The 13,481-nt window shown below is 39.2% G+C and overlaps 1 protein-coding gene across 1 annotated transcript in view; it reads right to left on the bottom strand.

The window, feature by feature from the left end:
- The window catches only part of RNF11 (ring finger protein 11), a 39,157-nt gene extending 28,701 nt beyond the window's left edge, over nt 1-10,456 (bottom strand). The window contains exon 1 of the mRNA XM_067726093.1: nt 9,854-10,456. Coding sequence (XP_067582194.1) covers nt 9,854-9,976 — 123 coding nt within the window. The 5' untranslated portion in view covers nt 9,977-10,456. The remainder of the gene's footprint in view (nt 1-9,853) is intronic.
- Nucleotides 10,457-13,481: the final 3,025 nt, after the last annotated feature.

Raw genomic sequence — 13,481 nt, 5'->3', positions numbered from 1 at the left:
CAAAACAGCTGTCAGTCTGCTCCCAATAATGTTATGTTCTTCTGAAAAATACCACTTCATACCCTTTCTCTGAGCGCTTTCAATGGAAGGATTATTCATGTCATATATGTTCTCTGTCTGTAATTAACTAAGAGGAAGGGACATAAAGATTTAAAGGAAGGTAAACTCATGGTTACCAAGGAGGAACGGGGGAGGGGATAAATTAGGAGATTGGGATTGACAACAGATAACTAATAAGGACCTACTGTATAACACAGGGAACTCTACTCAACACTCTGTAATGACCCATATGGGAAAAGAATTTTAAGAAGAGTGGATATATGTATAACTGATTCACTTTGCTGTATAGCAGGAACTAACACAACATTGTTAATCAACTATACTCCAATAAAAATTAATTTTTCAAAAGTGAAAAGACAGTCCACAAAACAGGAGAAAACTTGCAAATCTCATATCTGACAAGGGATCAGAATATATAATGAACTCTTACAACTCAATAAGGATCTGAATAGACATTTCTCCAAAGATGTACAAATGGCCAAGAAGCATGTGAAAAGATGCTCAACATGAGCCTTTACGGAAATGCAATCAAAACCACAATGAGGACTTCCCTGGTGGCACGGTGTTAAGAATCTGCCTGCCAATGCAGGGGATTCGAGCCCTGGTCTGGGAAGATCCCACATGCCACGGAGCAACTAAGCCTGTGCGCTGAGCCCGCGCTCTAGAGCCTGCGCTCTAGAGCCTGCCAGCCACAACTACTGAGCCCGCGTGCCACAACTACTGAAGCCCACTCGCCTAGAGGCCGTGCTCTGCAACGAGAAGCCACCGCAATGAGAAGCCCATGCACTGCAATGAAGAGTAGCCCCCACTCGCCGCAACTAGAGAGAGCCCGCGTGCAGCAACGAAGACCCAACGCAGCCAAAAATAAACAAATAAGCTAATTAATTAATTAAAAAAAAAAACCCAAACCGCAATGAGATACCACTTCATAGGCACTAGAATGGCTATAATTAAAAAAAAAAAGATAATAAGTTTTGGTGATGATGTGCAGAAATTGGAACCCTTGTGCACTGCTAGTGGGAATGTAAAACCATACTACAAGTGTTTTGGAAAACAGTTTGGCAGTCCCTCAAAAGGTTAAACATGGAATTATGTGACACAGCAATTCTACTAGGAAGTGTATAACCAAGCGATATGAAAACATATCTGTACAAAAACTTGCACACAAATGTTTATAAAAGCATTCATAAGAGCCAAAAAATGGAAGCCCAAATGTTCATCAATGAAGAATGGCTAAACAAAATGTGGCTGATCCACACAATGAAATGCTTCACAATAAAAGAAATGAAGTCCTGATACATGCTACAACATAGATGAATCTTGAAAACAGTAAGAGACCAGCGACAAAAGACCACATATTAGTATGCATACTGGTATGCACTTCTCATTGGGGAAATGCAAATTAAAACCACAATGAAACACTTCTACACACTTATCAGAGTGCCTAAAATAAAAGACTGACAATACCAGGTGCTGGTAAGGATGTAGAGCAAACAGAACTCTCGTATATAGCTGATAGGAGTGTAAACTGGTGAAACCACTTTGGCAACTTATTTTGAAATGCATCCAAAAATAGGATGGATTGATAAAGGGACAGGGTATGTGTTAAAACAAATATAGCAAAATGTTAACTACAGTCTAAGTGGTAGGAATATGGGTATTCAAACAATTCTGTCAACTTCTCTTTGTTTTTGAAATTTCCATAATAAAATATTGTGGGAAAAACTAAATATATACCTGTTCCATTACCCAGCATTTCCACTCCTGAATATAAACCAAATAGGTATTTACGTATATTTTAAAAAATGTTCACAGCACATTCATACAGTCAAAAACTAACACAACCCAAATATGTATTAATAGTAAAATGGGTTTTAAAAGTATATTTATACAACTGAATCCTCTACAGCAATGAAAAATAATATGAGCTACTGCCACAATATGGAACATCATAACCGAATTTCACAAACAATGCTGAACAAATTATTTAAGTTCAAAACTGGGCAAAACAAACAGAAGGTGGTAAGAGGTCAGAACAGTAGTTACCTTTGGGGAAGGGGTATTGACTGTTAGAGGAGATATGAGGGAGCCTTTTGGGGGGTTGGATATTGGCTATATCTCGATGGTGGTTATAATATGTAAAAGGTCACCGGACTATATAGTTAAGATGTTATTTATACTATTAAATATATACTCTTTATTGTATATAAGCAATATAAAGGTTTTACACACACACACACATATTATACTTTAACTGTACAACATTATACAACTTCCTCTAAATTCATGCTCACCACCTACTGATTATTCTTCCAGCTCCAAGCTCCCTAACTCATAGTTTAATCAGGGCAGCTCTTTTGCTTTTATTATTTTTTACATTTACGTTCATCATTTGATGTCTTCAGAAGCTAAAGAGTTATTTTGTGATCCACTGCCCTATCATAAATTGATCCTCCAACTTGAGTTTAATACTTGATTATACTGTTTCACACTGAATAAATGCTTCATGTATATACATTAATCTTGCCTCCTTAAAGTGGTAGATCCTTAAGGGTAAAGGACTCATTTCTCCTTTCACCTTGGTGCCCAACACATACCTGCTGACCGATAGAAGAAATGAAGTATCAAGTGTCCTGGTTTTTATCCTTAAAGCCTTGCCATTCAGTTTATGGTAAACTGCTTTTTTTTGCCACATATGTAAGAATTAAATTGTTATACAAAATTACATGTAATTTTAACTAATTGGATCAATTATAAAAGTCTCATTCTTCTTAAAGCCATTCAGCTTCATAAGAATTCATAAAGTTTTAATAAATTTAGGAACTAATATATCTGGAGGATTGCTTTCTTCATTCCCACATCTTCATATCCCTTACTTACCTTACTGTATGCTCTCTGGATTAAGTAACAAGATAATTACTCAACTGCCCCTGGGAGCACACTCCATGTTGGCTATTTAATTAAAAGATAGGTATATGTGCATTCATATTAAAATGAACTCAAAGTATTTTTAATTGGTTACAATAAGGAACTCTTCTAAGACTTGAAAAGCAACATACCATAAAGTCAAATTGAATATCAAAACCAAAAGGTCAGGCAGATTCTCCAAGAGCAGAAAATATATTTAGTTCTCCCTTATCACTTTACTTTTCAACAGCATGTAGCAATTTCTTCTGCCATTAAAAACACACACACTTTGGCTATCTATGCGCTAGCTTTTCCTCACATCTTTCACTCACATTTCCACTGAGTCTTTAGTATCTTTACCACCTCACTCTTGATTTCATTTACATCACAACTGCAAAAATCCTGAATACTGAACAGGTTAACAATATCATAAATATTTGTTAAATTCTATATTAAAAGTTACTGACAAGGAATCAACTTCTGGAAATTTGTTACAGCCTATTTTTTAATAATCTGTTGATACAGGACAGAAACACATAATCCCTAACTCTTTGCTTGAAAAAAGGTAATACACAGAAGATAATTACATTCAGAAATGGCTTGAGGCAAGATGACAAAGAAATACAACATCTAATTCCAACTGTATTTACAATCATCCTCTTTTCACTTCCTTCCTCATTTCTAGAAATTTTGAACTTGGCTGAGACAGTAAAGACAGAAAGAAGTGGTACAAGTTGAAGAAAAAGAAGTCAGGGAAAACCTATAGTAGCCATTCTGTGACAATTTTTCTATGTAGAAGGAACCAAATAAAATTAAGATCTTTAAAAAAAATCCCCTCCTACCTAAAGTATTATATTATGATTTTTAAAAGATCTAAATTTTACAAAAATATATCCTAGAAAGTAATAACTAAAAAATATTTTAAGAAAGTCAAGTTCTCAGACCTTATGTACCAAGTACTCATTACCCCTATCTTCTCAAGTTACCCTATAATTGGCTCTAGAATTAAACTGACACACAGACTGTCCTACTCTTAAAGGTGCTCATACATTCTTAATGGCAAAGAATCAGCCTTAATTAAAGGACATCCAGAGGGGTAGATCATGCATAAACAAACAAAACCCTTGTAACAATGGTTACAAATAAATAAGCAAAGATATTTGCTTAGTTATTAAAAAAAAGAAGAGGCAAGCTGAGCTACACAGAACACAGACCAAACTCAAATGAAAACAAGGTAAACAGATTAACTTTCCCAAAGCTTATGCACATTATAAATTAGAAGTGACAGGACAAAACTGAATATAGTCAGATAACATAGTTAATGTGGGAGAGAAAAATAGCAGAACCCTTTAAAGTACAAAAGCCAAACACTAAAGCACAGGATTCTGGGAACAATTTATAAAGAATCGAACAACCGTTAAGACTTCACACTCACAGAAAAACACAATAACTGATTTTCACATTTACTCAAGTATTTGAGTGCCTGCTATGTGAAAAGCACAGTTCTAGCAATGCAAAGATGAATCATCAGACTTGGATTCTAGTAGGGTACAGGCAACATTGTTATAAATAATTAAAATCAAATAGGCAGGGTAAAGAAGTGTATAAAGAGGAGTAATTAAAATCAAATAGGAAGGGTAAAGAAGTGTATAAAGAGGAGTATTCTGGGCAACAGGAATAGAATGAGCAAAGGCAGAGGCTGGAAAGCAGAAGGCATATACAGAACATAGCAAACTTCAGTCTGACTAGAGTATAGGTTTTATATAAGACTACGAAAAGCTGGAAAAGTATAAAAGAAGCCAGATCATAACTCTGAATGCTAGGACAGATCTTCAGTGATGAGTCGGGAAGAATCATTAAGGATTAAGAGGCAAGGGAATCTGATTTGGATAGAATTTACTGAACAATAAATGGTTGGGGATGAAATGCATGGAAGAGGAGACATCAAATAGGTAATTGTGAGAGGTCATGAAGACCTCAGTTCCAGTGGTGACAGTGTAAGAGGGAGAAGGCAGAGTTCTAAGTTAGACACCGGGTGTCTACAATGTGTAAGGTACCATTCCACTCCACTGAGAAACTTTTAAAATCTTAACACATCATTCTCACTTTTAAGGAAACGGTAATCTGGAAAAATAATAAATGTTAAAGCACCGAGAGCTAATAAGATAATACATGATTTCCAGATAAATATTACAAACAGAAAATACTACACTTGAAGAAATCAGGAGAGGGGAAAAAAATGGTCAGTGGAGGATTTATTAAAGAGGTTGGAGTTGATCTGCACCTCAATGAAAAGGTAAGATTTCAACAGGGGAGGGATAAAATTTCACACAAAGGGAGTTTTTTTAAGTTAAATAATTTGTTTAATAAGAGCAAGATAGGTGAGATACACTGAGGTAATTTCCAACAAAATAGTAAACAAAACACTAATACATAAAAAAAAAAAATTAACTACCTGAACTTAACTTCATAAAGATACCAGAAAAACAAGTTATTATTACTATTAAAGCTCTGAATGCTTAAAAATGAGTATCTTCTTATATTCTAGATCTTTAAATGAGAGGGGTTACTTTTAATGAGTTCTATAGGAGAGACCAAGCCTTAAAAAAAAAAAGTAACCTTCAGTCAGTTTGAAATATCCAGAATGTTATGTTTTGTTATTTGTGAAAGAAGTTCCTCAAGACACAACATAATCTGATAAACTCTCTTCATATTTTACACGTGATATGAACCAGGATATGAACTCAGACCCATCTGACTCCAAAACCAGAGCTATACTTGCACTCAGCGCTGTATTACCAATAATTTTTCTTCTCATTTTAAAATCTCAAATGTATTAATCACAAAGTGCACAGCAGAAGGAAGAGATGAGTAAATCTCAAACTATATAAGTACTGCAAAAGTGAGAGATACCACTTTATTTATATATGTATATATATATTTTCAGATTAAAGTACTGTAAAGTGCTTTTTTGTTGTCGATGAATATTAATTTAACAGAGTGCCACTCCCAAATTAGTCATGAGAAATGGGGGTTTTAGAGTGACTAGTTAGTGGTTTCTCAATCTGTTCACTTACACCTTTCAAAGCTGGGCTACCTACCTGGCCCTTTCCTCTTATCAACCTTCATTCCTCAGCCTTTCATGACTTATCCTCCCTCTCACAACCCTTCTAAGACTGCCCTTGATGGGCAGATTTCCTCTGTATTCTTTTTAAACATTCAGGAAGGAAAGAGTAGACGACGTGCCAAATTTGTTTTTTACCTTCTAATTCAAGAAAAGCTCTAACCTCTTCCCTCCAATTTCTTTAAGGACAAAGATTTAAGTTCTTTCTCACAAAATAAACATTTTGTTATAGAATATAAACAAGATGGAAAAAACCTATTTTATCAATAATTATTTTAAACCAATGCCTATATTTAATATTATTGGGATTTGATTTTTAGGATTGATTCCTTAAAAATGATCCATTATAAAGGAAAAAGGCACTAGGAATGTGCATAATTCTTACAAAACATTCTACTGCACTTGCCTCAAAATAAATATATTAAATCATTTAAAAGAAATCCAGTCATTCAACCAACAACTGACTGCCTAATGTGTGCCAGGCACTATTTAGGCACTTGGGAAACAACAATTTTTTAAAAACTTCCCTTTCCTCAGGGAGTTTACCACCTAGCAGGAGGAGACAGATAATAAACAATAAATATCATAAGTAAAGACAATGTGTTAGAAAGTGATAAACGCTATGGAAAAAAATAGAACAAGGTAAGCGAGAATTCCAGGGTGCCAAGGCAAGTGCACTTTTAAATAGGGTGGTCAGAGAGGGTGTAAGAATGTGTCATTTGACTAAAAACTTGAAGGTAAGGGAGTCAGCCATGATGATACCTGGGGGAAGAGTACTCAAGGCACAGAAAAAACCAGAGTAAAGGTCCTGGAGTATCCTAGAAACAAGGAGGCCAGAGGAAGCCAGCAAAGGGCAGAGTAGTAAGAGGTGTCATAAGAGCTCTGTATGGGAGCAGAGGGTATAGATCATGTAGGGTTTATGGGACACTAAGGAATTTGGCTTTTGCTTTGAACGAAATGAGGATCCACAGAAAGTTGAGTAGAGTGTCATGATCTGTTTTACCATAATCACTCTGGATGATGGGTTAAGCATAGACTAAAGGGAGGGTAAGGGTGAAAGCAGAGAGACCAGTTAGGAGGCTACAAAAGAAACCCAGGAGAGAAATATGTACTTCCCATCAACTTTGACCACAGTAGTGCAGTGCTTACATTTAAGCATAAATAGATAAAACAAATTTCAGATCCTGTTAATAAGAAATAACTGGATGTTACAGAAGTTTTTTATATAGAGCTCTTGGCATATAGATACATTGTACATCTTTTCTTTTAACCATTCACTACAGAGAAATACCAAGTGTGTCCCTTTATAATCAGTTATTCCCTCCATGAATTTTTTAAAAATCCTACTGTAACTGAGACTATTCTTTAAGGAAATAAGCCAATATTTCTGTAGCTCTGTCAATTATACACTATTTTTGAAGAAAAAAATAAGTCACTTCTATCCACTGAAAATATAAATCATTTACCTTGGATTAGTGTTTCTCAGATCACCTGATTTACATTCCTAAAAACTTCAATTCCTTCAGGTAAGACAAATTTCTACAAAAGTTTCTCTTTTTATGCTTCTATCTTTAAAGAAATTACTTCTTTCAAATTGATGCCAAATTTGCATATCAGTATCTGGGTCGTTCATTTCAGGAAATGGCAACCACAAAAAACTCCCGCTGTCACAAACATGTTTCAAAAAACGTTCCTTCATGACACCAAAAAAACTCTCTTATCATCTTATCCTGCTGGAAAAGGCAAATACAATTCCCATAAATTCTAAAGAAGTTATTCTTAACACTGTATTTATCATAAGGATATAAGAGAAAGAGTGTAGAAAGTCAAAGATATTTGACTTGCCTAGAAGGGGGCTAGGGAACATGGAAGGAGATTTTGAAATAAAAACTCATACTTCTAAAAGAATTTGCTTATGAAACTGAAATAAGCACACTGTCCTATAGCATTTATGAAGGAAACCAAGAGTGAAATATAAACTATTTACTTGCTTCAAAGACTCAGAAAAACATCTAGACTTAGCTTGGATTTTTTAAGAGACTTCCCTTGTGACAATTCTTTGGAAGAAACGGGTGTGTAAATTTACAAAACTGAATTCAAATTCATTAATTCACTCAACATTTAAGTGCTTATGTGCCAGAAATGGCACTAAGCAAGGGGGACATAGTCCCTGTTCTCAAGGGCTTACAGTCTTCACTCACTCCAGTTACTAAGCATCTACTATGAGCCAGATGCTGCGTATACAACAAACAGGAAACACAGGGTCCCTACCTGCATACAGCTTATACTGGAGAAGGAGGGAAATGCCTCAAGAATGAGACACACATCTAACTAAACAAGGATAACATTCAAGTGTTAAATGGGCTGCTTATGAAAGTGTGGACACTTCCTTCAGGGGGGACACAAAGAAGGAAGTAATGGATTCATGGTGAGAGGGAGGGGAATGTAGGGACTTCAGATACAGTTGAGTCCTCAAAGAGGATTACGCTGTTCACCTGCTGACCTTGGGGGAAGGGCTCCAGAGGGGGCAAATGGAGCTAAGGCAGAGATGTGTGAACAGGCTGTTGTATTTGATAGGCCTGGAATATGAATGTGAAAGAGAAATCATGGAGACTTCTCTATGCCACAATTAAAAGACTGGACTTTATTGGCATATATGAAAGGCCCCTGAAGGGTTTTATCCAGAAAACCAGCATATGTGATCAGGTTTTTCTGGTGTGGTGAGACACTGATTTACATAGGAATGAGAAAAGAATAACACTAGATAATGATGTCACCACATGAAACAACAAAGGAGACTGCCCAGTTTGAAAATTAAACCCCATTCATGAAAAAAATTAAGCCACAACTATCCAAGCCCTTCTGGGGAAAAAGTTTTTAATCACCATTATTTAAAATTGAAAAAGTAGAGGAAAGGTTTATATATATTACGGATTATAACAGCTGCATATCTATTTTGAGTTTTCTAAAGCAGTCTTTAGCTCTTTATTAATTGTGTAAAGATATCTGGAACTGCTGATTGCTGTACAAAAAGCAGTGAAGCTATTTAGAAGACAAGTCTTTGATACAAAGGGAGAACCACGAGTAACATAAGCTATTTCTCAGGTAAGGTTTGAAGGTTTCCAAAGTTCAAGATAAGCAAGTTCTCTTAAGTCAGCGTGTTTAAAAGGTGTGTCATAGGGGTGGAGCAAAAGGAGGGATTAAAAATTAATATAAACATATATAAAAACAAGTAACTCGATGTTGCTAGAACCAAAATCACTACTTGGAAATCTCCCAAGCAGAGGGAGAAATGAACGCCTACCAGATCCAATGAATACAGACAGACATGAGGGAGGAGAGGATGATCACACTTGAAAGTATAAACGGGGGGGGGGGGAGGGGGTAACGACCTATCCAGAACCCAAAATCCAGCTGGCGATGCGATGAGGAAATCACCTCCAAACCTCACAGTTCAGGCATAAAGGCAGGAAAATATCACTTCCAAACTCCACCATCTAACCACCAGCCACAGGCCAAGGGGATATCACACATACTCGAATCCCAGAACTCAAGGACAAGTACCATCCCCACGCAGTGCTTGAGGGGAGGTGAAGGATTCCCCCTATCCTGAGGGTGGGAAGCAATCACCCTCACATCCAGCCCTAAGGGGGTCAGTGCTCCTCAGGCCAGGGGCAGTGACAGCCCCGAAGATCCCACAATCTCAGCCAGAGCTGCCTCTACTCCTCGCACCCCTGTTGCCCAACACACACCCTCCCCTACCTGATATGGCGGCGGCGGCTCCTGATCCGGCTCCGTCCCCTCGCCAAAGCTAGCCCGGTCGGACTGAGACTCGTGAAGCAGGGAGATGTCATCCGAAGTGGGGGACTTCAGGCAGTTCCCCATCTTCCGGGGCTGGGGTGTGTGATCTAGGGGAGGAAGAAAGCAGTAGCGGGGTCGTTCGCACGCTCCGCCGTCAGCCTCGGTCAGCGAGGTGGGGTCGGGCGGCAGGCCGGGGCTCAGGCGGCGACGGCTAACCCGCCCCCCGGCGCCGCCGAAGAGCCGCTCATGCTAGCCCCCGGGGTTGGGGGCTTAAGGCTGGGCCGCGGGTTCCCTGGGGTCGCGGCGGTAGCCTCCTACGAGGCGGCGGCGGCGGCGGTGGGGGGGGGGGGGGCGGGGAGACGAAACACTTCCCCACCCCGCCCCCCCGCGGGGCGGCGGCGGCCACGGAGCTGCTGGGCCTAATCCAGGTCAGGAGGGGGGGGCGCGGCCGTCGAGGCTCCCTCAGCTGCTGCCTCAGCTGCTGCTGCCCCCGCCGACGCCGGAGCTGCAGCCGCGGGCCTCATCCTACTCCGCCTCAAAGCGGCGGCGACGGCCAGAACGAGGCCAGCTGCGGCCTGCGTCACGCCGCCGTGCGTGCTCTGGTCCCGCCCCCGGCGCTGGGAGGCGTGGGCGGCTCTCAGCTGCGCGTCCCCCCCCCACCCCGCCTCTCTCGCCTTCTCCAGTCCTAAGCAGCTGTTCCTGGGCCTGCGTCAGTTTCTGCTTCTCTGACAGTCTGAGACGTGACTCCGAAACCAATCCTGCGTCTCCCGTGCCTCCCCAGACGCACTGCGCCCACCTCGCTTGTCTCAGCTCTTACCTGTGCGCTGTTTTGACAGTCTTCTCACCACCTTCAGCCAAGGGATCTATTTTTAAACCCGTGTATGAATGGATCACTCCCATGATTAAAATGTTAAAAGGTTTACCATTTATCCCTTCAGAATAGAGTCCAAACTCACTAATGAACCTTCCCTACTTCCCCAGTCACTTCCTAAACCTCCTACATCACAGCCAGAAAGATTCTTCTACCAATTGTTCTATTTCTTTCCATTCCCACCACCATAGTACAAGTTACCATCACTTCTCTACTGTAATACATTGAACTCTTTCCCCTGCATTCACCATTGCTCCCATTCAATCCACTATTTGTACAGTTGAGTTACCTTTTTTAAATGTAAATATGATCATGTCATTCCCCTAGGGGGAATTTAAGCCTTTTAAAACCTTCAATGGCTTCCCAATGCTGTTATGACTAAGTATTAATTGTTAAATTGTTTACAAATCTGGCTACCTCTCCTATCTCATTAGCAACATTGTTCCCTGCATATTCTAAACTCTAGGATGTCTAAATAAAGTAGTTTCAGTTATCTAGAGGACTATTCCCTCTGGCTGAGGCCTTTACCCATATTTTTTCTCTGACAGAAACTCACTTCTTCCCACTCCTGACCTTATACCTCCCATTAAGCTAAACTTTATCCCCACTTGTCTTCCTGGACTCAACTTTGGTGCCACTGGGAAGCCTCTCCTAACCCTCCAGTCTGGGTTAGTTGCCTCCTCTGTGCTCTCAGTCCCTGAGCTTCTCTCTGTCACAGGCTGATCAAGCTGAATCATCTGTACCTCCTCTGTGCAAGGCCTGGCACATTGCCTAAGGCAGTGTAGGCTTTATTCTTGGTTGAATGAACAAAGAGCTCAAGAAGCAATGTATGTAAAGGAAGGAAAGAAAGATGAGAATGCTCCTAATAGTCATTCATTCAACAAGAGACTAAAATTGGGTCTTGACTCCATTTCTTTCATTCATCATTTACTGATTTTTTAATTTTTTCTCTAGACCCTATGCTAGGCACTAGGGAAACCTGGCTAGTTCCTGATGGAGCCCAGAATCCAGATGGGAAGACAAGTAAACAGATGAGTTCTTCTGTCACCCACTACCAAAGGTTTTTAGAGGGCACAGAAGGGAGTGATTAGACCATTGGGTGAGGATCAGAAAGGATTCTTGGAAGCAGAACAGTGTCAAACTGGCATGGGCCTAAGTGCTCTAACTTTGGAGTCCCTATTCTATAAAATCACATATTTTATTTAAATGCACTCATATCTCATATTAAATATAACCAGTTTGCTATTTACCCTCTTTTCCAAGACTTGCCTTCCTTCCTATTAATGGCTCCCACCTAAATAGGTGTATCCCTAATGCCATGTTTTTTATCAGAATCTTTCACACATCCCCAAGAATCATTACTTAATTCTCTGGCTTGGACAAATAAAATTATTTGGGAGGAAATTTTCAGGCATTTGCCTCTTTTCTCCTATTGCCATTTTCCTTGTCCCCTCTGAACTTCTTAATGAAGCCCTTGCCTCTGCACCGTCAATCCATTCTCCACACTACTACCATGAAAAATGTAATCAGAGAGCATTCATAGACTTGTGGTTCAGAAATTTAGCATGGCACTAAGGCCTTGAACCATTTGGTCCCATCCTAATCTCCCATATGACTCTGACTCAAACCAGGCATCCTATATTCCAGCCATATCACACTACTTACCATGCCCTCAGTTTTCACTGTGCTTTTCCACTTCTGATCTTTTGCCATGCTGTTCCCTTCTGTTGAAATCCAACTATCTTTAAGACCCTCCTTAAATACTACCTTCTTCATGTAGCTGACCTCTATTTCACTTAGTTGGAATATATATATGTAAAATAAACGGGATCTATTATTGTATTATATTGTGTATATCTATATAACATATGTGAATATTTTAACATAATTCATATATATAAACAGATATGTGTGTATATATATATATACATATATATATGTATAAAATCATAACTTCCATTTATCAGCCTGAGCCTTGAAAGGTTAATGTTGACATTCCTGTTTTATAGGAATAGAAACATGGCTATTCAGGGGTAAAGCCAAGATTTGAATTATATACCAGTTGCATTTATTAGGTTGTGGGAGGGAACTACAACGTTTTTTCAGCCTGATATTCCTTTCTCAGTGTATAAAAACAAGAAAATGGGGGAAGACTTACCTTGAATGCCTTTAGCATCTACATGTATCTTTGTAAGGAAGTAGTTATTCAATGATCTTTCTTCCTAATCCAGATTTAGAAAAGAACCCTTGGGAAGTGTCCTTGTAGACCAGAGAGTGTGATCTAATCACAAAACATAATTTTAAATAAAAAAAGTAACCAAGACTATTGAAGTGACAAAGACTCTCCTAGACCCAACTCTAGTCAAGCTCCTCTAAGCCCTCAAGGCCTTAACCTTGGGTTCTGTGCTTAGCCCACTTATTCCAGTTTTAGCAAGATTCTAGCTGAGTTAGTTTAGCCAGAATCCCCCTCCCTCAGTATCTGACCACCTTGGCCTGCCTTCAGCAGAAATCTTATCGATGGGTTTAGCCAGAATTCCCTTTTAACTCTGATGTTTCCTTTTTGTAATTTTCCATCCACTTTCTCCCACCCTAGTCCTTGCCCATAAATCCCCACTTGTCCTTTTTGTATAATACAGAGTGAAGTCCAGTTCTATACTGAGGTTTCTCTTCCCCTTTTGCAATAGGTCCTGAATAAAATTTGCTTTCACTGCTTTAACT

This window comes from Pseudorca crassidens, chromosome 2 (assembly GCF_039906515.1).
Source record: "Pseudorca crassidens isolate mPseCra1 chromosome 2, mPseCra1.hap1, whole genome shotgun sequence".
Lineage (NCBI taxonomy): Eukaryota > Metazoa > Chordata > Mammalia > Artiodactyla > Delphinidae > Pseudorca > Pseudorca crassidens.
Note: the sequence above shows the minus strand (reverse complement) of the source record. Positions and strands in the feature narration are given on the sequence as shown.